Raw genomic sequence first — 26,435 nt, 5'->3', positions numbered from 1 at the left:
CTGTTAGTCGGACATTTGAATACATTACCTCCGGCTGTATTGTAATAGTCCACAGATGAAATTATTGATCAGAAAATACCCATTAATCGATAAAGAACATAGTCATCACTTGCAGGCAGAGCATTTTTACAAAACCAGTCAAAAATATGTGATGAAATCAGGATGAGACTTTTCTGTCTTAAAGATTATTTTAGACTACCAGCTCAGGTATACAGAATAAATACAGTCAGAATGTTTGGTGTCTTTGCTCTGAACTTGTCAAGCTCAGACCAGCAAGGAGTGGGCGGGGGGGCTGACAGTAAGGATGTAGGGTGCATAGAGCCCACAGGTGGAGGCTTTATAAACAGCAGCAGCACTGACAGCTCAGCTTTCAGGTGGCAGCAGGTGTGAGAGTGAACACATCAATTTATGGCTTAAAACTGGGGCTGGCAGGAATCTGGAAATCTGCATCAGTGGGCGGCTGTAGTGACTCAAATTTTGCCAGTGCAAACCCCCCACAGCCAGGTGTCACAGCAGGCTGGTGGCCAGCAGAATGGCCAGGTCTAACCTGTGTAACTACAGCAACAGAAAGTTTGCTGATCTAGCAGGGAGTCGCATACAGCTAGCATAATGTGTGTCAGTCTCCTTTTCTGGGTTGGTTTGCAGCGTAGGCAGTTGTGCAGGATTTTCCGCCACTGAATCAGGCTTTCATCATCTGAGGGAATGTGCACACACATCTGCTTTTGTAAAACAGCCAATAGGAACGTCCTCTCTCTGAACTGACCTGTGATTGGCCAAAGTCTCTTATCACGGGCCAGATTTTCAAAGGCCTGAAAACAGAGCCAAGAGGAGGTGCAGAAGTCTGGTGTTCCTTCTGACCACTTGAATTACAGTATGGCTAGAGTTTATTATGGGATTTAAATAACACTGGCCATCTCAGCTTTAAGTGCCTGGCCATAACTATAAGGCTGCTTTGGATATATGTTTCAGTGAGAGGAGGGCGCAGTGTGAGTGGAGCAGCGGCTGCTTTGCTGCTTCTCATTTACCATCAAGCAGTAAAATGGTCTATATACTCTGAGCATGGTGCACGTCATTTACTTTATGACATTGCATAGCATGAAACAATATATAAGTCAGTGCTAATAGAGAGTGATGTGTGATATTTATGGTTTGTGTGGAGGAAAGTATAAGGATGCATTTAGGCACTCCTCACCATCTGGCAAACCCAGTTCAGTCAGGACCACTTAAGTCAAAGAAAACTGAATTTACATTTGCAGTATTATTTTTGGCCGTATGGCTCTGTTCTGGGGCCTCTTTGCCCTTCCTAGGCCTAGGTAAACACGTAAGGTGGAGAGAGCACACCTCTTCACCTTTCCATGCGCCTCAAGGAAAGCTTAAGGTGGAGAGAGCACACCTCTCTGCCCTTCCACGTGCAAACACAGACAGCCTGGTCCGTGAGATTTGCTCTCTCTGCCCTTCCATGGGCCTTATTTCCATTTGCAGTATTATATTTGGTGGTATGGCTCTGTTATGGGGCCTCTCTGCCCTTCCTAGACCTACGTAAAAAGCCTAAGGCGGAGAGAGCACACCTCTCTGCCCTTCCATGCTCCTACATGGAAAGCCTAAGGCAAAGAAAACTTTATTTCCATTTGCAGTATTATATTTGGTGGTATGGCTCTGTTATGGGGCCTCCCTGCCCTTCCTAGGCCTATGCAAAAAGCCTAAGGTGGAGAGAGCACACCTCTCTGCCCTTCCATGCGGCTACATGGAAAGCCTAAGACAAAGAAAACTTTATTTCCATTTGCAGTATTATATTTGGTGGTATGGCTCTGTTATGGGGCCTCCCTGCCCTTCCTAAGCCTACGCAAAAAGCCTGAGGCGGAGAGAGCACACCTCTCTGCCCTTCCATGCGCCTACATGGTAAGCCTAAGGCAGAGAGAGCAGCAGTAAAGACCCCGGGAACAGAACCTAGCAGCATCAGTAACAAACAGAAATGACATTGATAAGTCAGACACAGCATGAAAAGGAGGAGCTGGGGTGGAGGCAGGTTGCAAACAGTAAGCAGACCAGAGCAGTTTAAATAGGGCGCCCTGAATGAGATTTGCCAATTGGTTGCATCAAAAGCAATCATGTGATCTATCAGCTGACTCCCTTCCATCAGTCAGCTGATCCATCAGTTCACCACCAGGCTGCTTGAGATCAGCTGATGTAGCTGGGATGTGAGCTGAGCTTGACATCGTGTCCTGCCTGAACTAACACTGTGCTCAATATATTGTTTAGTCAAGGTCATAGAATTCGTTCATAGGTTTGGTTTTTGAAACCTTATTACTTATTTTTGACCAATGCTCAAGTATCTTTAATATAATATTCACTGTAAAAAAACATGTAGGTTTATTTGTCACATGGAAATTATACAAGGTACAACTCTGCTGCTGGTCGCTCTTCCTGAGTATGGCAGCACTGCACTGCAGCCGCCTTCAGCAGAAATCCACAGCAGGACCAGCCCAGACAGCACATCACACTCCGACTGTCACACTAGTTATATATAGATCTGATTTTTTAACTTGAAAAAACAGAGGTGTCGGTGGCTTTTTTCAGCACTGAGTAGCGGCCCCAGTAACCTTCACCAATAAGGCAGGGCAGCCTGGACGCAGCTGCTCATTACACTCACTGCTCTGAGCGCACAGTGATAAATGAGGATGCCTCAGATGAACATATCAACACATTTATCAACTCAGATCTTCTCTAATGTGGACTGTGATGGCAAGACAATCAATGTCCACAGAGACTTAGTAAACTATAGAAGTCAGTGAAGCGGGATAACAGGACTGTGAGTGTTAGTGAGCGTCAGAGGTGGAGACAGAAGTTTACAAAGTAGAATCTGGCACACGTGATGGTTTCCTGATGTCGGGGTCATCTGAAGTTTGCTGTGTGACCTCAGTGGGCTGCAGCCTGCCAGAGGACGCTGCCAGCCTGGTGCTCAGTGCCCGGATGGGGTATAAATCAAACACACCTCACCTCAGTTCAACCCGGCAGCTGGCTCAGCCTCAGCGAGGAGAGGAGAGGAGAGGAGAGGAGAGGAGAGGAGAGGAATTTAGAAAGGGAAGTCAATGAAAGAGGAGACAACAGGAGAGTATGAGCAACAGGAGAGGAAAGAAGGAGTGGGAAACAGATCAGACGAGAGGAGGAAAGGAAAGAGGAGGAGATGAAAAAGAGAGGAGAGGGGAGGAGCAAAGGAAACTGGAGAAGAGGAAAGCAAAAAAGTAAATGAACGGAAGAGGAGGAGGAGAAGAGATCAGAGGAGATGAAGGAAAGTGGGAAAGAGAGAACAGATGAGAAGTGAACAAATGATGAGAAGAGGAGGGAAAGAAAGTGTGGGGAGGAACATGAAAAGAGTGAAGAGACAGAGGAGGAAAGGATATAAGAGGAAAGGAAGGAAAAGATAAGGAGAGATGAGAGGAGAAAAGAAATAGGAGGAAAGGAGAGGAAACTATGCAACAAAGGGAAAGGAGATAGGGGAATGGAGAGGAAAGGAGATAAAGGAAAGGAAGGAGGAGAAGAGAACAAAAGGATTTGAAGAGGAGAGGAGCAAAGTAGAGGAGAAAAGGAAGGGGAAGGAAAGGACAGAGGAGAGGCAAACAAATGATGGGAGAAGGGAGAAAGGGAAATAACAGATGAGAGAAGAGGAGCACAAGAGGAGGAGGAAGGAAAAGAAAAGTGAAGAAAAGAAAAAGGAGAAATGAGAGGAGATGAGGAAAGAAAAGTGGAGAGGGAAATATGCAAAAATAGGAAAGGAGGAAGAACAGGAGGGAGAGGAGAGAAAGGAAAGGATAAGGGGAGGAAAATAAATGAAGGAAGGGTGAGGAAAGGAAAAGACGGCAGAGCTGAAAACAAGTGATGGAAAAAACAGGAAGAAGGAAAAGAGGGGGATGAAATAGGAGAACATATGTGAGGAGAGAGAGTGAGGTGGTGGGAGGAGAGGAGGAGATGACTTGAAAGAAGAGGAGAGAAAGTAAAAAGACAAGAAAAAAAGGAAGAGTTGAAGAAGGAGGAGGAGCAGGAGGCCTGAAGGAGGAGAGGCAGAATGATGGAGTGATGGAGAAGGAGAGAAAGAAAGATGATGATGACGATGATGAGAGGGAGAGACAGTTAGCAATTATCTAGAGTACCTTCCTCTCAGTTTTTACTGCAGAGTCTCACTGGGATTTATGAGTGCAGTCATCTTGGCTCTGTGTGTGTGTGTGTGTGTGTGTGTGTGAGAGAGAGAGAGAGAGAGAGAGAATATAATACATCCAAGTTTAGGGATGTAAACGCAACATCATCCAGAATAATGTCTTTACTTTAGCTTCTTCTTCATCTTTGACACAAACACACACACACTCTTCTGTACATCTGTCTTTCTGAGGACCCTCACTGACACTATACATTCCCAGGCCCCTTAACTTAACCTCAACCCTCACAACTAAATGCCTAACCATAACTCTCATCCTAAACTTAACCTATACCTAATGTTGACCTGAACCTTGTACCCAAGTGTTTATACTCAAACAGGACTTTATAGTAGTGAGGACCGGTCAAAATGTCCTCACTTTCCAAAAATGTCCTCACTCTGTTAGTTATAAAGGTGTGGTAGTCCCCACTTTGTAACAACTACAAGTATAAAACGCACACATGCATTCCTGTACATCTATCTTTGTGAGGGACCTTCATTGACATAATACATTCCCTACTCCATTACCGTAACATTAACCATCAAAGCTGAATGCGTACACCCAGCCCGTAAGGCCAAAGCAAACCGGCGGTGCTCTTGGGCGCCACCTTGTGGTATTTGATGCCATTGTCCTCCCATAGCAGCTCTGTCCCTCTGCTCCTGTGGCATCTAGACTCCTCTAACCCCCATCGATGTATAAAGAGAACTCTGTAGCTGTTGCTGTGTCTCCTGTGTGACAGAGAATCAATGAGGCGAGACTCATTGTTGAGGTTGAGAAATATCCCGAGCTAAACGACCCATGATCCCATCATTATAAAGACAATGGCCAAAAACATACTTCCTGACGAGTTGACTAAATCCAAATGTCAGCACTCACAAATATCATATATATCAGTCTTTTAATGACGCACAGCAGTATCACAAACGGACGCGTTTCAGCATTTGGCTTTCCTCAGCGTTAATGCACAAAGTGGGTATAGCCCACATATGTAACAGCCAGGACCTTGCTGAATCACTCCAGCTGGCATGAATCAGTCAATCAACCAATCGGACCCAAAGATCCACAGAACAAGATATAAAGACAATACAAAGAGTGGCCAGTAGGTATGCTGAGCCTACAATCCAATTAAATTAAAATTAAAATAATCAGATGACTATCCTTAGTACATCAAAAACTATCTCAACAGTGACTGATCAAAAAAATATTGAACAGATCAAGTATAAATACATATGTAAACATCCAGATACAAACAAAATAATGACATGAAAAAAGTGTAATTCCTCTAAAGGTAAATATTATATGATGGCTATATCAGCCAAACAAGCAATAATCACAATACAATGATCAAACAATACCAATAAACAATTAAATAAGTATCCTTAAATTACAAGACCAAAAGGGACAGAAAAAGACAAAAAAGATGAGTGACCTATCCACAAGACTGAATGGGTTCCATGTTGAACATATTAAATCATGCCAAATGACAAACGTGTACATGCTGATACCCAACTATGGAATAATACAGGAAACAAACATCTCTCTTTCAAAGTTCAGTGTCATGTAAGACAGTAGCCAGACTCGTATCTGTATAGTACTTCCTGGCGAGTCACAGCTCTGGAGATCGGCTCGTCAGGTTAGGAATAGAGTTTAATGAGGGGCAGTCCACACATGATTTTAAGCTAATGCAGAGGTAGAGGAAGTACAGATCTTTCAGTAGAAGTAGGTTGTTTTTTTTTTTTTGTTTTGTTTTTAGCGCTGTCGTTTGTTGATGAGCTGCAGTGTGACGCATCCAGTGTGTGCTGGCGTCGATGTGTTTTCAGCATTACCCTTACCTATACCCGATTCTAGCCTGAACCTTTGAATCAAGCATTAATACTTGGACAGGACTTTTTAGAAGTGAGGACCGGCCAAAATGTCCACACACAAATGCACAAATGGTTGCAAACGTGTGTTGGTCCTCACTATGTAGCAAGTACAAGTACACATACACACACACACACACACACACACACACATCCAGTGTCTCCCACACACTCATGCTGGGTCTCTCACAAACACAACACACTGTACACCCACATTCATATACACTGTACACACCCACACAGACACACACATACTGCTGTTAGTCATGAGTCACCATCATGTGACTCAGTGTGTGTGTGTGTGTGTGTGTGTGTGAGCTTGGCAGTGCCCACGTTAGCTTCGGTGCCAGCTTCACGGGTGTCTTAGATTAACACTGAAGAGCCCCTTTGATGATGACACACACAAACTAATGTTGTCCGTCACACACATTCCTTCTCTCTTCTCTCCTCTCGTCTTCTCCTTAATTCATCAATTAATTGATTGATCATTCATCGGCCATTGTGTTATTTCTCTGAGCAGTAATCTGTGTACGCAGGCGGAGTCGCTGACAATAAAGTGTGTCTCAGAGGAACCAGTGAGCAAAGAGTTTATCGGTTGTCGAGCTGTCACCTGATCAGAGAGGAAGGTAGAGCTGATCTGGTTTTACCTGCAATGATCAGAGTGCACTGCACCGCACCGGACAAATAAACGCTGATAGGTGGCATAACTAGGGTTGCGACAGTCTGAGATTTTCACAGTATGATAACTGTCTCAGAAAATATCATGGTGTCACTGTATCATGGTTTTACAGAATTGATATTATCATCAGTCTGAATGAAAACAGGAGGGTTACTGTTGGTTGAACAAACGTTTTGTTACGACAACTGAAACTTGAAGACATTTTGTTAATGGAGATTTGTGTAAAAATAATTCCACAAAAAACAACATGGCGGCCGGCTGGTGACAAACCACCTTGTTTTATAATTAAACAGGACACTGCCATATGTTTCTGAAAACATTTGAGGCGAGAGAAAGGCAACGCAGGAACAGAATCCTGGTTCATATTTGATTAACACAGCTTAGTTGTACAGTTTTAGCTCAGTTTTTTTCTGGCTTCCTTTTTACAATACAGGAAACAGTATGGGGCCAACTTCCCGTTTACAAATTCTGGTATTACAGCCAACTATTGCACCAAAATTTGTTTCTTAAGACATTTTAGGTGAGAAATAGGTAACGCAGGATTAGGATCTTGGTTTATACTCAATCAGCACTGCCTAGTTAAGCGCTCTGTCTCGATCCAGGTCTGTACTCTTTGCATCAGTGGTGGCAGGTACACAACAAAATGTGAAAGTACAATCTGTAGTTTGTGCAACAGTCAGCAAAAATCTAGATTAGAGCAAAGGTATGAGCAGGTGGATCTGGGTGCCAGTGAGACAGAGGAATGTTTACCACAGTGCATACCAGAGATGGGGGATTTGAGTCACATGACTTGACTCGAGTCAGACTCGAGTTGCAAATATGATGACTTGATTGTTGCTTAATGTTGATAAAAGACTTGACTTGACTTTGACTCTGTTTTCATGACTTGAGACTTGACTTTGACTTGAGATAGATGACTCAAAAGGACTTGGCTTTAATTCAGTATTAAAGGCACGCTAAGCACCGTTGGGCGTCACTTCTGTTTACGTTCAACATTGTTATCAAACACAAAGGCGCTAGCTGACCTGAGCAATGACTCGACTTGACTTGCTTGACTTATAGCAGGGACTTGACTTGCTTGATTCTCACCACAACTAACTTGGGACTTGCTTGTGACTTGCACATGTGCGACTTTCCCCCATGTCTGGTGCATATACACCACAGTGTTATGATTCAGAGCTGGTTGAAAATCGATAAGTCTGGTTAGTTCAAGTCTTGCGTGTTCATGAAACATCTCAGTTGATGATTTGACCTGATTCATCACCTCCTCTCTTTCTCTCTTTCAGTGTGGAGGGCGACTCTCAGTGTCCGGAGGCACTCACTTTCTCTGATTCGTCCTTCGGCCACCCGCCTCCCTTCCATCGCTATAGCAACACCCCCCTCTCCAGCCCCTGTGACCCCTACAGCTCCGCCTCCACCAGCGGGCCCTTGGGAGCCTCCCACACACACACACAGGTACTGACCCTCAAACACACACACTAATACACAAAACACCAGTGAACATTCATTAATGTGTGAAACCGTGTGAAGCATCATGCGACAGGAAGTGTCGCCATGTTGAAGAAGTGACAGTAAATCATCTGTCCGCTGGATTAGTTTGAGGAAGTTCGACATTTTACTGTTTTGTTAAAGGTCACTCATGTAAAATAAATCCGTTATGTATGAGTATAGATACGTCCATATACTTCCCTGCTTCCTTCATGATGGCGTAGATACGGATGATAAATGGCACTAGAGGGCGGAGTCAAAAGTCTCAGACAACAACGAACGAGGGGGCTGTGGAGCTTGTAATATTGTACCTTTAAATGGAGCCAGTGTTGGGCACGGCAGTGGTCTATGTGGCCATTAAATACATCCTGACACATCGCTATTTTACTATATATTATTATATGTTATAGATTTATCCCGTTCCACAGTTATATAAATTTCTCATTGTGTTCTATGGTCGTATCTCACTTTAACTGCACTACACTGCCTTCACTCTCTCCAGTGGTACAGCTCAGTTTCGTCTGTATCTGTAAGCTTTAAGAAAACCTGCACAAATATGAACAATATGAACACAGATTACAGACAGAGGGCTCCATCCATCTTTGTATCTAACTTGAGCATAAATGAGCTCTTTTTCAGCACATTGGTCATGTGATCACAGCGTTCCCAAATACATGGGTTATGCACAAATTACTTCTCCACTTTATTTTATTTATTTTCTAAGGGGAGACTTTTTACACATACTTCCTAAGGTTGCAACAGTAGGAGTTTTTCATGTTACGATAACCGTCTCAGAAAAGGAATCTATACTCTGACTGATAATATAAATACTGTAATACTGTGATACCGTGAAATTGCAACATATTCTGAGTGGGTATCGTACTGTGAAAATCTCGTACCGTTGCAACCCGAGGGAATATGCGTAATAAGTCTCCACTCGGTAAATAATTAAAATTAAACGGGGAGATTCTTTGTCCAATTTTTTTCCCAAGGTCATTGACAAGCAAATGTAAAAGGTATGATAATCATCAACTTTTATATAGGGATGTCCCGATCACATTTTTTTCGCATCTGATCCGATACCGAGTCTGATCCGATACTTTGCAAAGCATTAAAGAAAAAAAAGAATGCATCCAAGATGTCCCATAAGGTTTGTCTTTTATTTGAATAGTATCCAAAAAGCTGATCGGTGGTTCAGCAGCACAAAATTTAGACAAATTCTGAATTGTAAACAAATTGTCCCTCCAGAGTTGCCGTAGGGCTGTGGTAGGCGAGGTTCTGCCATTAGGTGTGGCTGTGTTGCTCAGAATAAAGAGAGAAGCAGTGGCTGCTGAACCTGTTGTCTCGACGCCTGTCGGTTTATTGCTTATTAGCTGCACTCAGTTAGGCGAACCCAGGACGCTCGGTTACAGTACATTGGCAAGTAGAGGCAACAGTAAACAACATAGATGAAAAACCTGGCCGTGTTTGTTGTTTTCATTCCTCCGATCTTTTATTACCGATTCCGATTTTGTAACAATAACGTGATGGTGCCGATACCTGATCCGATCCTTATATCATGGTTCACCTTGAAACCAGTATTTCACTGCAGCCACAGCAGAGATGTGATTAAATCATTTGACAAATGACAGATTCAAGGTCGGTTTGATACAATACATTATTGACATACAGTAGTTAAAGTACAATGAACAATCAGCCTGGTTCCTCAGTTCTCTACCATTTCACCGTTTATCATAGGGATCACGATATTTGATTCTTGGCCAATATCCGATATGCCAATATGCAGCAACTCATTTGACCATTAAGTGATACCAACATCGATATATCCACCTTTTACCCCCCAAATTTAGTGATCGTCAAGTCTCTTCTGTAGTGGAATTAACATCATATTAAACATGCATACTCTTTGTCATGACGGCCCACCAGCAGATGGAGACATGAAATAGAACATGTTTTTTAATGTATGTGATATTCATTCATTGTGCAAAATAAGAAAAGCATACCCGCCAATACCGATGACGTTCCCATATTATTGTGCATCCTTAGTTTATGAAATATCATATGTTGAAATTATCATACATTTAGAGGTTTTTCGGAGTAAGCTTTTTCTCGTGCATCAAGCACTGGGCAGACCTTACTTGGGTTGCGATTCCTTAAACCTGTGTGTAGTGGTTTATCGCTGAGTTGTCATGGCGATGGTGACTCGTGGTGGAGTTAAATTAAAGCTGCTTGTTGCCTTTAATGGCCAAAACTACAAAAATAACCCACACTGCAAGTGATAGAGACGTAACTAAAGCTCAGTATTTAATATAAAATCATTAATTAATTCAGATTCAGTAATTCACCTTACCTTAGTTAATAACTGCTTTGGTAAAATACGGTGAATTTAAAGCTGTAACATGTTTTAGTTTCACTTGTTTAACATCCTCAGCTGTGGTTAGCTGGTTCACAGCTCTGCCTGTGGGGAGTAACTGTAAGCCAGGCAGTGGGCCAACCTGTGTGTCTGGTTTGGAGGTTGTTATGGAGGTCAGCACCGAGGCAACAGCACCTTTCCACACAAACTACAGTGGGAGTTCAATGTGAACCCTGCAGCTCCCAACAGAGGTGGAAAGTAATTAAGTACAGTTAGTCAGTGTGCTGAGTTTCACTTTTATGGAGCTTTAAATTGTGTTTTTGCAGCTTTTACTTGTTAGTTTCTTCACAGCTGACTCTGGGGTGTGAATCTGAAACAGCTGAAAAACATTCTGGAAACTCAGTCAGCCCCCAGTGAATAAATACAAGTAAAAAAAATTAAATATTAACGACCTGTCTCCCTCTCCCCTCCTCCTTCAGGGTAGCTCTCCCATCTCTCCCCCCAGCCCGGCGAGCCTTGCCTGGGCTCAGCGCAGCCGACACCAGCCGGCCAGCCTGGCGCTCCGCAAGCAAGAGGAGGAGGAGAGCAAACGCTGCAAGGCTCTATCTGACAGCTATGAGCTCTCTACAGACCTCCAGGACAAGAAGGTACAACGCTACAGGAAGTGCATTTCACAGGTCCTCAGAAACAAACATGGACTTAAAGACACAGCCAATGAGTGTTCATGTAATCGTTTCTGTTACACTCTGAGTTGGATGCAGCCTTTTTAAACAGCAGAGTACAATGCACGTCAAAACACCCACACCTATTGTTTCTCTCACACACACACACACACACACACACCATCGTGGGTTGATTCCCAGCGCCGTGTCAGGATATGCCTGTCCTATTTAGCAGCAGTGAAGCACTTCAACATAATTTCATCACATTTGATTTTAGTGCTTCCCAGTTTCTGTATTTCTTACCAGTTCTGTCTGACTGTTGCGTCCTGTCTTTGCTGCAGGCAACAAATTAAGACCTCACATAAACTGTGATCAACACTGTGTGTTTCTGTCCGAGCAGTTTGCTAACAGTTATGTAATTTGGGTCTCCTGTCTCCAGTGGGCTCGCACACGTAGCTTAGTAACAAATTTGGCCGGTAGCCACTGTCGATACTGATGATTTTACGCCTCTGCACCAGTGATAGCTGTGGCCAAAGGCATTTTGTTTTCAGGTTATCTGTCCATCCCATTCTTGTGAATATCCTAAGAACGTCTTGAGGGAATTCAAATTTGGCACACATTTCCCCTTGGACCCAGTGATGAACTGATAAGGCTTTGGTAGTTAAAGGTCAAGGTCACTGTGACCTCGTCTGTCACATTCTTGTAAACGCTTTATCTCTAGGCTATCTTGAGGTAATTTCTTTAAATATGGCAAAAACATCCACTTAGACTTAACAATAAACCAATTAGAATTTGGTGGTCAAAGGTCAAGGTCACTGTGAATTTGCATCTGTCTCATTCTTGTGAACACAATATCTCAAGAAGACGTTGAGGGAGTTTTCTCAAATTTGGCATAAATGTCCACTTGGACTCAGTGATGAACTGATAAGGCTTTGGTAGTTAAAGGTCAAGGTTACTGTGACCTCGTCTGTCTCATTCTTGTAAACGCAATATCTCAAGGCTATCTTGAGGTAATTTCTTTAAATATGGCAAAAACATCCACTTAGACTTAACAATGAACCGATTAGAATTTGGTGGTAAAAGGTCAAGATCACTGTGAATTTGCATCTGTCTCATTCTTGTGAATTCAATATCTCAAGAAGACGTTGAGGGAGTTTTCTCAAATTTGGCACAAATGTCCACTTGGATCAACAGCCAAAGGTCACTGTGACCCCACAAAACATGTTTTTGGCCAAAAACTCAAGATTTCGTACATTGATTATGACAAAATTTCACACAAATGCCTAATAGGATAAAATAATGAAGTGAGGGACAGGACACATTTTGTATCCAAAAGGTCAAAGGTCAATGTCACTGTGACATCATCATGTTTTAACGTCATATCTCAGGAACAGAAGGAGAGATATTTCAAATGCCTTTGTAGGCTGTTGTACAACTACCTATTTACCTATATACCCTAGGACACCTGCGTTACCGTTTGACAGGTGTACCACGCCAGTCAAACCCCCCACCTGCCACTGTCCCTAGACCGGGTCATGCCCAGGTGGGCTGGGTGCTTGACGCCAGAAGCGAGAGCCCGCTCAGGCACCTGTTGCACTCTAACATCATACCACTGTGTCAGAGTCGTATCCAGCCAGTGGCTTCTTCTCTAAATCAGAAGCTGGGCATGACAGCTGCTGCTGTCTCAGTCTGACCACAAATAACCCACACAGTTTTCAGCTTGCGAAAAATTGATGATGGTCATTTTATTTTCCAATAGGCCGATGGCAGTTAGCCAGTGCTGATGTTCTGCTGATAACTCAGTGCATCCTCATTCTTTAGTGTCATGATGTCAGTTTTGTTGGCTGATTTTATCATTTTAATCTACTAACATTGAAAGAAACAAACACAACAGTGACTGACAACCCCATTACTTCACATGAGTACAGCTCAAAACAAAGCTATGATAAATAAATCGATCATTTAGCAATAGTTGAGTTTTCTCTGAGAAAACGCTGCTTTGTCTGCCAACAGTATGCTTTCCAAATTACTGATATCTGCCTGCAGGCGAGCAGTTTGTTGACTTCTAAAGCAATGCTTCAACCCAGGGACCGTTATGGAAGTCAGTATGTTCGGGTTTACACACACTCGTGGATCTATTGACTTTTAGAAATAAACTCAGACTGCAACAAAAACAAAATGAAAACAATGAAAACCCATTTATTTTTCTAAAATGCACACAGGTTGATTGAGAACATAAACAATAATAGAAACATACATTACTGTATTAGGTCCAAGCCTGTTAATGCATGTTATGGATATTCTGACTCCTACCGCAACATTCTCTCTCAGTATGAGCTGTTCTTTGGCTTCTAGGGTTCATTATGATTTTGTCTTGTTCTATGCAATGATTAGCTTGTTTTTCTTTCCAAAATAAAAAAGCTCTCTGTGCTTCGTTCCCTGATTGGTTGCCTGAATGTGTGATGTTGCTGCCTGATAGGTGGAGATGCTGGAGAGGAAGTACGGGGGCCAGTTTGTGTCCCGGCGGGCGGCAAGAACCATCCAGACGGCGTTCAGGCAGTATCGCATGAACAAGAACTTCGAGAGGCTTCGCAGCTCCGCCTCGGAGAGCAGGATGACTCGCCGCATCATCCTGTCCAACATGAGGATGCAGGTACGCACACATATATAAACTCTGTATATACAGGACACATAAACATACAACAAGAAGTACAAATGTGCATGTGTGTCTGTTCCTCTGTGGGTCCAGTACTCATTTGATGAACGTCAGCCGCAGGGTCAGGGGTCAGCAGGTCAGCAGGGCTCAGACGACACAGGAGACATGGACGACTCCTTCTCCAAGCAGGTAAACACACCTGTTTGTCACCTTCTCGGCGTTAAACATAGCTTGAACGGTATATCATCACCTGCTGTTATACTGTAAATCCTTAGACAAAAGTTAGGGTTAGGGGTTAGGTTCAGTTGATGCTGACAATAAAACTCAACACTTCCTGCAGATTGAACATGAAATTCCTGAACTTGGAAAGAGGAGGTGTACTTACTTGCATGATGCGATATTTTTGCCAGGGTAGTGCTGTCTCAAATCAAACATGGCGGTTGCACACATACCATAAATTAAGAGCACCAGATTGGACAGCTTCTCTTCTTCTGCTTAGTGAATTGCAACTGGGCGGAGCATTAATGATTGTCACTCGACAAAATATTTGCTTGCTAGCTATCAGGCTAGCATTAGTATACGTACATTATCATTGGTGGTACCAAATTATTACAGAGTCAAAATGCACATGTATATTTGTACAATGCTTTAGTGTTCACTGTCTCCTCCCCATCTCACAAGTTTGAAATGTGTTTGTAGTCCCGTCTCTACGTAGGCAACATGGCGACCACTGAGGGCGAGAAGTGTTGCAACATTCCACACTCAACTTTTTAACTGTTATGAGTACGACCATCCAGGTCGTACCACACTGTGTTTTGCCATATTGTAAGTGTGACAGACTTATGCAGTCAAAACATTAAGTACAAGGGTGGTTGTGGCTCAGAGGGTACAGCAGGTCACCCACTAATCAGAAGATCAGTGGATCAGTGGTTCGATACCCAGCTCCTCCAGTCTGCCAAGCAACCCCAAATTACTCGTGACAGCTGTTCCATCAAAAGTGTGTTAAAAATTGAGTAGCAGGTGACACCATGTAGCCTCAGCCACCAGTGTCTGAATGGGTGAATGTGATTGTAGTGTAGAAGAGTGCAGAAGTATCTGATTGGAGACACGACAGCAGCCGTCTTCCTCCATAGATGAAGATAGCTCAGTTGTTAATGTGAAAGTTAATGAAATTTCGCACTTAGGTCGCATGACAACAGCTGTCAGCTTTTCTTTGTCAAACTCTGTAGATGTTTCAAACCAAAAACCTGCGGGGAGAGAGGAGGGGTTACTCTATTTGAGCTGAAGAAACCTTTTAATGTGAAAAATCCGTGCAGGAAGTGTTGAGTTTCAGCGATGGACAAAAGAGCAGCAGAGTAGACGTAATGAATGAATGAATGAATAGAAAATGACAAGACTGTTGTTGCACTGATGGAATTAGAGCTGTGGGAATGTACAATATCGTGATTTCAAGATGGGTTATGAAAGAATTATGAATTATGAAGTATACTTTTAAAGAGGAGAGATAATGTAAGTCTGGTCTAAATTCAGGTAAATTAATCTGAGACCTTACATTATGTGCATGTTTGACGTGTTTGTTTCGCCTCTGTGTTGGACTGCAGGTAAAGTCTCTGGCCGACTCCATGGACGACTCCCTCACCTGCCAGTCAGGCCGCGAAGACTCACAGGAAGCGGGAGGAGAAGGAGAGGAGGACGACGAGGAGGACGAGGAAGAGGGAGATGAAGAAGAGGAAGAGGAGGAGGAGGAAGGGGAGGAGGACGAGGAGGAAGACGAGGACGAGGATTACAGAGAGTGCGCATGGCGCAACACCAACGCATCTGCCCGACGCGTGGCAGGCCGGGCCGTAGTGGGAGGAGGGAGAGGAGGCGTGGGAGGAGGTGCCGCCATGCACGAGGACAGCACCGCCACCTCCTTCAGTGATGTCACCCTCTACATGGACGAGGGCTGCCTCCCCTCCTCACCGCTCTCCCGCCCGCCATCCTCGCCGCTGTCCCGCCCCGCCTCCAGCTCTGACACAGAGTACTGGGGAGGAGGCGGAGGAGGAGTCGCAGGGGGGAGGGAGGACAGCAGAGAGACAGAGGGAGGCAGCAACACCAGCCGGAGGAGCAGCACCCCCTGCACAGAGTGTCGAGGGGAGTACAGAGGAAGGGCAGGAGGAGGAGGGGGACACCTCCCTGTCCTGACCATCGAACCACCCAGTGACAGCTCAGTGGACATGAGTGACAGGTCAGCACAGCCAATCAGAGAGCTTCGTCAGAGATCACACACTGTAACTTTACAAACTTTGCACACATTTAAAACAAAATTAAAAACAGTTAAATGAACGTAGTGCAGTTAAAAGAACAACGTTCTCCTGTGAGATATCGTGGAGTCAAAGTAGCATTAATGAGAAATACTCTGAGTGATGTACTTAGTTACTTCCTACTGATTTATTTCCCTCCCTCCAGGCAGCTGCTGGAAGCAGCTAATTTCAGCTGTGATAATAAACTTGCAAAGACCTGAAACTGACTCGACACAGGTCGTTCTTCACAGAGAGCATTTATGTCCTGCTTCGATGCTTTTATCCCTTCATAAGTCAATTCAGAAAAATTACTCATGATTACGCTGAGACTTCTCTGTTTTACATTTATATCAAAACAATCAATCACTGCTCGAGAAAGTTAAGTCTCATTAAAGTGCATTAAGCCTTTTAGCACACTCCACAGAGACTCAGTGTCTCTGCACTGTTTCAGGCACTTTAGTTTTAGTGTAGGAAGCTCAGCCAGAAGATCTGCTCACTGCAGAAAAAGGCCCGACCATATGTATCTGTATGTTCTCGCAAAACGATAACTTTAAAACGCTCAAAGCTTATTATGGGATTTTTGCCCAGTGACGATAAAATAAACCTGCCTATCGTTTGTTTTAGGTGTAAAATAAAGTGTAAAATATAAACAGTGCGCTCTGGACAACATGTTTAATTTTTCATGTCTTTAACTTTACTGTTCGTTCTTCAGGTCAGAGCGAGGCTCTATCGGGCGCCTGGTGTATGAACAGGAGTCGTCAGGAGCCGAACGAGGAGGAGGAGAGAGGGAGAGGAGGGGAGGAGGCGAAGGAGAGAGTGGAGAGGATGAGCGAGGAGGAGGAGGAGGTGGAGGAAGCAGCGAGGCCGACTCTCCACAGGGAACAATCAAACACAAACCAAACGGCCGCTCTGTCGCCACGGCGCAGGGACAAACTCGCAGCCCCGCCAACGTCCCCTTACCGATGCCTTCAGCCCGGGCCCTGCCGTCACACCCGCTCCCCCACCCACTCCAACACTCACACCCCCACCCCCACCCATCGCCCATCCCCCACTTACCCACCATCCTCCACCACCACCCGCAGTACAGCCAGCCACACATCATGCACATGCACCACGTGCACGGCAGCAGCCCTTACATCCAGCACGCTCACCACTTTGCCCAACACCACTACCACCACCTGCACCACCAACACCACCACCTCCCCCACACCTACCCAGAGCCCCCCTCCTCCCCGCTGCCCTCCCCTGTACCACCACTCACACCTCTCTCACCCCTGCCGCCGCCGCTCACGCCCTCGCCGCTGTCCTCCTCCTCTTCCTCTGCTCTCCAGAACATGGAGGCGCAGCAGCAGCAGCACCACGCCCACCACCCCCACCTCCACCACCACCATCTGCTCTGCTCAGATGGAGACAACGAGAGCGTCAACTCCACCACCACCAACTCTAACGACGACACGACGGTCAACAACTGCAGCTCCGGCTCCTCGTCACGTGACAGCCTGCGGGAGCCAATTGGAGGAGCGACGCTGGGGAAACAGACCTATCAGAGAGAGAGCCGCCACAGCTGGGATTCTCCCGCCTTTAACAATGACGTGGTGCAGCGGCGGCAATACCGCATCGGACTCAATCTGTTCAACAAGTACGTGTGTGTCTGTGAAGCTGATTATGGTAATCCACCAAAATGATTCATTGAGTTAAACAAGCACATATTTTACTGTTATTATCTTCAACTGTTGAAGCTAAAATCTTAACAATCTTAATGTAGTCAAATTCAGATTATGCTGTCAACCTGATTAAAGTCCAACCCATCAGACAGAGGAGGACCGGAACAAAAATCTGAATCAGGCACAAAATCATCAGCTCATTTTAATATATTGAGCCCGTCTCCACCAAACCCTTTCAGTCCAGCACCTCTGGAACCAGCAGTAAGCCTTCAGACATGGTACCTAGACCCTCGGTGTGTTCAGACAGTCCTCTTAAATGTGGGCGGGGTTGTTGTCACTCACTGCTCCGTCCAGCACTCGCTGTATTTCCTCATCAGCGGTGACACAGATGGAAGTCTGCACCTGGTTTATCGTCCACAGAACGAGGCTGCACGCCCACATTTTCACAACAAAATAGAACAGGCTGCAGTGAGAGTCTCTCTCCATGGGATATTTCAAAATAGCAGCTTTGTGCATTTAGTCCTTCTCAGGCAAGCTCAGGGGTTTAGTGTTTGTTGCTATGCCTTGCTCTTGAAGACACTTTTTGCTTTGTCACATGACATGCGGTGCACACTGATGCGTTCCAAAGGTTAAACTTGCTTTATCAGCCATTGCACCCTGAAAAATAGGCGCTCAGGAACGCCAAGATGGCATCACTTTCGTGTTTGAGTGCACCTGCCGTGCATCTACATTAAAAACAATACATTTTAGAGCGCAAAAAACACGGCCGCTAATTCTGTATGTTATTACATATTTTTTTTGATGTCTTCAGTATTAACCTGGGAATAATAGAAATTAAGAAAAATCATTGGATGAAAATTTGAGTCTAAACTTTTGAATGGTTCTGTAGTTGTATGGTGACACAGTGTACACTTCTGCTTTATATGTGAGTAGAAGACGACCAATACCCCAAAAGTTCCACAGATGTTATCAGATAGAAATCAGCTTGTAAGCCATCTTCTGAAACATCTCATAACTTTGGAATGACTCTGTGTTGGAGAGCAGAGTCTAAATAAAATTAGATTAATAAAACAAGCACAAAAATTAACGAAAAACAAACGTGTGTCTTGTCTGGGTTGCAGGAAGCCGGAGAAGGGGATCCAGTACTTGATCGAGAGGGGCTTTGTGTCGGACACACCGGTGGGCATCGCCAGGTTCATCCTGGAGAGGAAAGGACTGAGCAGGCAGATGATCGGAGAGTTCCTCGGCAGCCGGCAACAGTTCAACAAGGATGTCCTCGAGTGAGTACAAGACATTCACTGACTTCTGTTTGTTTACTTTTTATTGTTTTTTCCTGTTTGTTTGTGTGAATATTTAAAGGTGAGATCCAGCTGTGTTTAATGTTTAAGTAGCAGCTTATGGTGATCAGTGTTCTGTGTCTCCGCCTGCAGCTGTGTGCTGGATGAGATGGATTTCTCGGGGATGGATCTAGACGACGCTCTGAGGAAGTTCCAGGCTCAGATTAAAGTTCAGGGTGAAGCTCAGCGGGTGGAGCGACTGGTGGAGGCCTTCAGGTACTAAACTGCTTCCCAGGTTTGAATCCCGGAGAGGATTCAGTGAATAATCTGGTCTAATGTATTCTTCGTGTCTTCTCTCTCTCTGCAGTCAGCGGTACTGTGTCTGTAACCCGGTGCTGATCCGGCAGTTCCAGAATCCAGACACCATCTTCATCCTGGCCTTCGCCATCATCCTCCTCAACACAGACATGTACAGTCCCAACGTCAAGCCGGAGAGAAAGATGAAGCTGGAGGACTTCATCAAGAACCTGCGGGGTCAGTCAGTACATCATCTCTTGTAATCAGAGCAGTCTGGCTGGAACACTGATTTTTTTAAAGGTCCAGTGCGTGTCGGATTCAGGGGGATATATTGGCAGAACTGAAATATCAGATAAAAAGGGTGTTTTCTTTAGTGTATAATCACCTGAAAATAAGAATCGTAATGTTTTTGTTACCTTAGAATGAGCTGTTTATATCTATACAGGAAGCAGGTCCTCACTTTTGGGGATCGCCATGTTGCACTGCCATGTTTCTACAGTAGCCCAGAATGGACAAGCCAAACACTGGCTCTAGATACCCATCGTGAGACCATGAGACTCACTTTGGCGTTTCGGTTCTCATGCCCATAGTCTCCAGTGCAGTACAGTACATTGCAACACCGAGAGGTTTGCAGTTAATTATTTCCTTCCTCTTCTGACGACCTCATGTCTTGTCCAAAAGTGCCGTTGGCTGCCCTTTGTCGGCGTATTGGTGGATTCAGTATCTGACTCTGCTGATCAAAGTGATGGTGCAGTAAATCTACACTTTGCTGGAGAAGCATTGATTAATTAAATACAGTAAGCAGCACAAACAGAGCTGAGGAGTCTGCCACTGTTGTTGTGACCGTCCGCCTTCTTGTGCATGGCCGTTAACTGGAACCATAATGTGAATGTAGGAAAAGTCTCTGTTTTCAGAGGAACTGCATATTGCCGGTTTACATCACGATGGAGACGGTGCTGCTTCAAAACATTGGCACCTTGGAACCGTTTTTAAAACTGTGTTTCAGGCACCCAAAACACTGTTGCTGTGTAAACGATCAGCTAAACGGAACAAAAGTTTACCATTTTCAGTTGAAATCGTTGTCGTATAAACAGGGCCTTAATTACATTTTGTGACCATTGAGCACCAGTGTAACTTGCAAATACTATTAATATATGAACTGGAGAGCTGTTAGTTTGTTTCCTGCTCACAGTGAATAAATCTGTCGACCAGAAGTTTCAGTTTCACAGCAAAAACATCAACACTTCCGATCCGAGCTGAGCTGGGACCTTTAAAATAAAAGCACCAGTGGTTCCACTTTGATTTATTTAATTAAAATAGTATTTTATTTAACTTTATTATAACAGTTCTGTATTTCACTTTCTTGTAACTTTTAGTAGTCTACAGTACTTTAGAGGAGATTTCGTGATATAGTATCGTGATATATATCGTGTATCGCGTATCTTCCAGCCCTACTTGTTGATTTTATCATTTGCACTTGTCGCCTTGCAGATGTGTTGTTTTATCTTGTGGTTAATTAGAGAACCACAATAGAAATAAACCTTTGGGGCTTACACACACACACACACACACACACATATACATATATATATAATATTTGAAACTAAACCCTGACCCTTGTGTTTCCATCAGGGGTTGATAATGGTCAGGACATCCCCAGGGACCTGCTGGTGGCCATTTACGGAAGGATCCAGAAATGGGAGCTGAGGACCAACGATGATCACGTGTCTCAGGTCCAGGCGGTGGAGAGGATGGTGGTCGGCAAGAAGCCTGTAAGATCCTGCAATACCTCAAACAAACATCTAAACAGCTGTACATATGTTTAACTTCAATGGTTTTCACCCACTCAGATCACTTCAGCTGATGGTGTCTTTAAGAACAGACACTAGTCAGATCCTGGGTAGCCCAGTCGGTAGAGCATCAGACTTTTAAACTGAAGGTCCAGGGTTCGAGTCCCTGTCCAGGTGACTGCTTTCTTATATGACATCTTGTGGAGGTCAATCATAAATTGTGCATTTGGGCAGTCTTCAAGACTTTCAGACTTCCTGTGAGCATGCCTGTTACGTCCACGTGTCTTTCAGATCCAATTTATGAGGACACTATCATTCATGCTCAGCCTCACGAACAGTATGTTTCTCTCATGGCCAGATCTGCTAGCAACCCAACTTGTTTTTCAAGCTACATGCAAATCAGGATCCGCCCTCCTCCAGTTCAGAGGGAGGTGGCAATGGATTCCCTTTCAGACAACAGGTTCTTTTATGACATGCCTGATGTGCTCACTATTGTAATCATTCATGGAGGTCCACAGTCTGATTGTGACCATGCTAACTTGTGCATTTGGGCAGACCTCAAGACTTTCAGACTTCCAAGAACATGCCTGTTATGTCTGCAAGTATTTGATTCTTCATTTATGAAAACACAGTCATTTGCACTTGACCACATATACATATGTGTCCCAGACATCTTATCTTGTTTTTTTTCTAAGCTACATGCAAATCAGGGTCTGCCCTACTCTGGTCTAGAAGGAGGTTGTAATGGACAAAACTTAAATGGTCTTTATCGACTCACATTACTTCAGGTGATGACTTCCTCCAAAAGAAAGGTTTCTTGAAGCCTGGGTGGCTCAGTCAGTAGAGCACCAGACTTCCTTGGAATGTGCCTGTTGCACCCACAAGTCTTTGACACCTGATTTATGAGGACACTGTCATTCACCCTCAGCCACATAAACAGTATGTGTCTCTTTTGGCGAGATCAGACATCTGATCGCAACTTGTCTTGTTTTTTTCTAAGCTACTTGCAAATAAGGATCTGCCCTACTCCGGTCCAAAAGGAGGTGATAATGGACAAAACTTCAATGATTCTCACAGACTCCTATCACTTCACCCCATGTGATCCTCCAGAAGATCAACCTCCTGAAGCCTGGATAGCTCAGTTGGTAGAGCATCAGACTTTTAATCTGAGGGCCCAGGGTTCAAGTCCCTGTTCAGGCGACAAGTTTCTTGCATGACACCTTGTCGAAGTCTGGTTGCACCTTCCATAAGTCAAGTATTTAGGGAAAACTTCAAGTCTTTCAGACCTCCTGGGAACATGGCTGTTACATCCAATTGTCTTTGAGACCCGATTTATGAGCACAAGAATGTGTCTCTCTCTTGGCCAGGTCAGAGATCTGATTGCAACCTATCTTGTTTTTCAAGCTACATGCAAATCAGCGTCTGCCCTCCTCCAGTCTACAGTCAAGGGGTAATGGACACATCACCTCAGCTTCCCTTGAAGCCTGAGGAGCTCAGTCGGTAGAGCATCACACTTTTAATCTGAGGGTCCAGGGTTCAAGTCCCTGTTCAGGCTAAAAGTTTCTTGAGTGTAAACTTTATGGTTTATCTCATACTCATCATCCATAGAGGTCTGCAGGAGGTGCACAGTCCACTTTGGTCACCATAAATTCGGCAGGTCAGACATTTAAAATATCGGAAGTCGGAACTGGCCGAGAAAATTGTAATAATAATGGTGTTCTTGGTGTGTGTGTGTTTCAGGTGCTGTCACTGCCTCACCGCAGGTTGGTGTGCTGCTGCCAGCTGTTTGAGGTTCCAGATCCAAACCGAGCTCAGCGGAGCGGCGTCCACCAGAGAGAAGTCTTCCTGTTCAACGACCTGCTGATGGTGAGTGTGTGTGCACGCGTGTGTGTGTGTGTGTGTGTGTTTGTGTGTGATGGATTTGGTGGAAAATACAGAAATCTAGTGTCATTATCTTTTTTTACACAGACTGTGGGTGTTTGTATTACTGCACTATTTTGGGATAAGTTTGGGGACTAATTCTCTCGGAGCCTGAGGATCTTCTCCCCTGGGAGATAAAGTGATTGCGCGTCACCAGAGCACCAGTTTATCCCATAATGCCCTGGTCCTGTTTAATGCTGCGCTCCAGAAATGTCAAAAAGTCTGACGTCCTATTAAAGAGAAAGCAAATAAATGGATTCCCAAGTAAGAAACCCAGGCAGGAGTTGTCAGCAAGGTTTACCCGTGAAGTCTGATGTTTTAGAGTTTTTGTTTGCAAGATTAAAGATTGAAAAACAAAAGAGACTGTGTATGTGTTGTAATCCCAGCGATAAAGTGCTGAAGCTCAGCGGCTTCAGTTGCTTTGCTGCCGTCAGTAATGCTACTGATCGTATCACCAGCATTTCCAGTTCTTGTTTAATCCCTCATTGTGTTGTTGTGAGGGTTTTAGCTCCGTGATCAACTGTGTAAATTATATTATATCAATAATGTGAAGGTGCCTGACAATACAGCCATGTTAATGACTCCTCTTCAGTGAAGGAGGCATTTAAAGCTGCAATTATCAATAATTTCTTTCCTTAACACTGAATCAAATGTGTTCATGTATTGTTTGCAGGGAATAAACCCCAGACTTTGCAGCTCTGCTCAGAATGTTAGCCTCTTGTAGCCTGTAGTTTTTGTTTGGTGGCTCGTTCAGTATTTTGGTTCAGTCTCATCACCGTCTTTTGCAGCCACAGCAGGCAGCTGTTTTCAACAAACAAGCTCTGATGGAGCCACCGTGCTCTCTCTCCCCCTCACAGTCATTACTCACAACTGAACACACACACACACACACACACATCATAAACAAACTGCTGAAATCAGAGCGAATCACTTAGCCCACTTAGTCTTATTTAAGACCAACAGTGAGCCTGTGTTTTTGGCTGTTTTCAAAGCTGTGGTGTGGACAGGTTTGAAAGAGGAGAAGTCACGGCGTCATATCGTGTCAAATCACTGGGGTACCACACATGCTCAGTAAAAACAAAAATATATTTAAATTTATTTTCTTTTTCCAAAATCTGGTCTGCACTTGCCACAAGGCTCAACAGCTGGCATACAGTTACATAACATGGATATGATTGATCGGTGTCACTGAGGCTTCAACAGTCAGCCATCAGTCCACTATATTTTTTATATCGATGAGAACTAGTACTTTTTACTACTAGAATTTGTGAAAAGGTCCTAAATACAGACCATAAATCAATGCTGTCTATTTAAAACCAGTCTTTTATATATCAGCCACCATCCATTCAAGCATACCCAAAAATTTCTGACAGGCCGGACGCACCCAAAGAGCACCTGAACAGACACCATACCTTCTTTCAGTGTCCATGAGTTCAAAGATTGTGTCTCAGCCTTCATTTAGTTTAGTCTTTAGTCTATAGTATTTCTTTTTTACAGTGCAGATGAACTAAAAAAGCTCAGAACAGAACCACTGCTCCTCCGTGTCGAAAGGGGCCTGCTGATGTGGTTCGGGCATCTGATCAGGATGCCTCCTGTTAGAGGTCTTCCGAACACGTCCCACTGGTAGGAGGCCCCGGGGCAGACCCAGAGCACACTGCAGGGCTTATATATCTCATCTGGCCTGAAAACGAAAGTTTATTTTGAAAAGACACAATGCATATAACAAGCATAGATTAGCATAGACACCAACCCAATAACCTCCTTTACCTTACTTACACATGGCTTTCTCAGCCCAAACAGCACTGCCACCTTCAACCAAACCCAGGCTCCGTACATGCGAGCTCCAGGTAGAGACAGTACTGATACTACCTTTCCTAGCACATTCACCATACTCTATCTCACACTCTACATAGCATAACTACAATATAAGCTAAAGTTAAAGGAGATAGATGGACTTGAGTCACATGACTTGGACTGGAGTCAGACTCAAGTCGCAAATTTGATGACTTTAGACTTGACTTGACAACCTCAAAAAAGACCTGCAACTCAGCTTAGGCTTTAACGCCACTGATTCGTGACTTTAAGTTAACTTGAGTTATTTGACAGGAAAATACTAGATATGTTATTTAAAACGTGTGCCACGACTCAATTTATTCCCCTTCATTTCCTGTGTCAGCTAACATTGAACGCTTTTAATTCCCAGCCAGTTAACACTTGATTCTCCAGATCCGCTTTGTTTGAACCAAGAACTAACTTTACATTACTGAGTGCCAGTTGGAAAAGATGACACCAAAGATAATTTAAATTAGGTACAAAAATTACGAGTGCTCAATGAAAAAACAAACTGCAGTGCGCAAAATGTGCAAGTTGAAAATTCTGACAGATAAATACAAACTTTAAACACTAAATATAAAATATTATTACTGTGTTGTTAAAATGGCATTGAATTTAGTAAAGAGAAAATTATGACTTGTTAAGGACTTCTAAAAAAACTCAATGTTTATGACTTGGTACTTGACTGGGGAGTTGAGTGCAAAGATTTGAGACCTACTTTTGACTTGCTAAGCAATGACTTGGTCTCAACTCTGCTAGGGCGTCATATTTTGACATGTAGGTCCACTGGGGCGGAAGTAGCTCAGTCCATAGGGACTTGGGTTGGGACCCGGAAGGTCACCAGCTCAAGTCCCCATCTGGACCAAGCACAGAGTATGGACTTGTAGCTGGAGAGATGCCGCTTTGCCTCCTGGGGGGCACCGAATCCCCAACTGCTCTGGACACCTGTGCATGGGCAGCCCCCCCTCGCTCTGACATCTCTCCATTTAATGCATGTATAGGTCCTGTTTGTGCATGTGTGTGTATTTCTTATTTTTTTAAAGATATTTTTAGGGCATTTTGCCTTTAATGGACAGGACAGGAAAGTGCAAAAGAGGGAGAGAGAGAGAGAGAGAGAGAGAGGATGACATGCAGCAAAGGGCCACGGGCTGGTGTCGAACCCGGGCCGCTGCGGCAACAGCCTTGTACATGGGGCGCCTGCTCTACCACTAAGTCACCGACGCCCCATGTGTGTGTATTTCAGGCCTGTGTGTGTAGATGACAACAGAGTGGAAAAATTTAATTTCCCATCAGGGATTAATAAAGTAAATCTTCTTCTTTTTCTTTCTTCACTGACAACGCTGTGGTAGTTGAGGAGTTGGGACAAGGACGTGTTGATAAGAAAGCTAATACATGTAAATAAAAAGAGTGAAAAGAGCTCAAAGGGTTAATATCATACAGAGGTCATATGAAGGTCAACACAGACAACATGAACCAGCTTCA

The 26,435-nt window shown here is 44.2% G+C and overlaps 1 protein-coding gene and 1 non-coding gene across 9 annotated transcripts in view; both read left to right on the top strand.

Moving 5' to 3' along the window:
* The window catches only part of LOC125892253 (IQ motif and SEC7 domain-containing protein 1-like), a 256,394-nt gene that overhangs the window by 206,756 nt on the left and 23,203 nt on the right, over positions 1 to 26,435 (top strand). For 7 of the 8 annotated variants that reach the window (XM_049582154.1, XM_049582156.1, XM_049582157.1 and 4 more), the window contains 11 exons: positions 8,018 to 8,186; positions 11,052 to 11,219; positions 13,714 to 13,887; positions 13,984 to 14,079; positions 15,492 to 16,117; positions 16,885 to 17,811; positions 18,958 to 19,116; positions 19,267 to 19,389; positions 19,481 to 19,647; positions 21,043 to 21,182; positions 22,941 to 23,066. In XM_049582154.1, the coding sequence (XP_049438111.1) occupies positions 8,018 to 8,186; positions 11,052 to 11,219; positions 13,714 to 13,887; positions 13,984 to 14,079; positions 15,492 to 16,117; positions 16,885 to 17,811; positions 18,958 to 19,116; positions 19,267 to 19,389; positions 19,481 to 19,647; positions 21,043 to 21,182; positions 22,941 to 23,066 (2,875 nt within the window). The remainder of the gene's footprint in view (positions 1 to 8,017; positions 8,187 to 11,051; positions 11,220 to 13,713; positions 13,888 to 13,983; positions 14,080 to 15,491; positions 16,118 to 16,884; positions 17,812 to 18,957; positions 19,117 to 19,266; positions 19,390 to 19,480; positions 19,648 to 21,042; positions 21,183 to 22,940; positions 23,067 to 26,435) is intronic. The other variant, XM_049582158.1, reaches the window with a different exon arrangement.
* On the top strand, positions 22,328 to 22,400 carry trnak-uuu (transfer RNA lysine (anticodon UUU)). The gene has a single exon. It is a non-coding gene; the product is annotated as a tRNA-Lys (tRNA).

The sequence above is a fragment of the Epinephelus fuscoguttatus genome, linkage group LG7, assembly GCF_011397635.1.
Source record: "Epinephelus fuscoguttatus linkage group LG7, E.fuscoguttatus.final_Chr_v1".
In the NCBI taxonomy this organism is placed as follows: Eukaryota; Metazoa; Chordata; class Actinopteri; order Perciformes; family Serranidae; genus Epinephelus; species Epinephelus fuscoguttatus.
The sequence above is the reverse complement of the archived record's forward strand: the minus strand, read 5'-3'. Positions and strand labels throughout refer to the sequence as shown.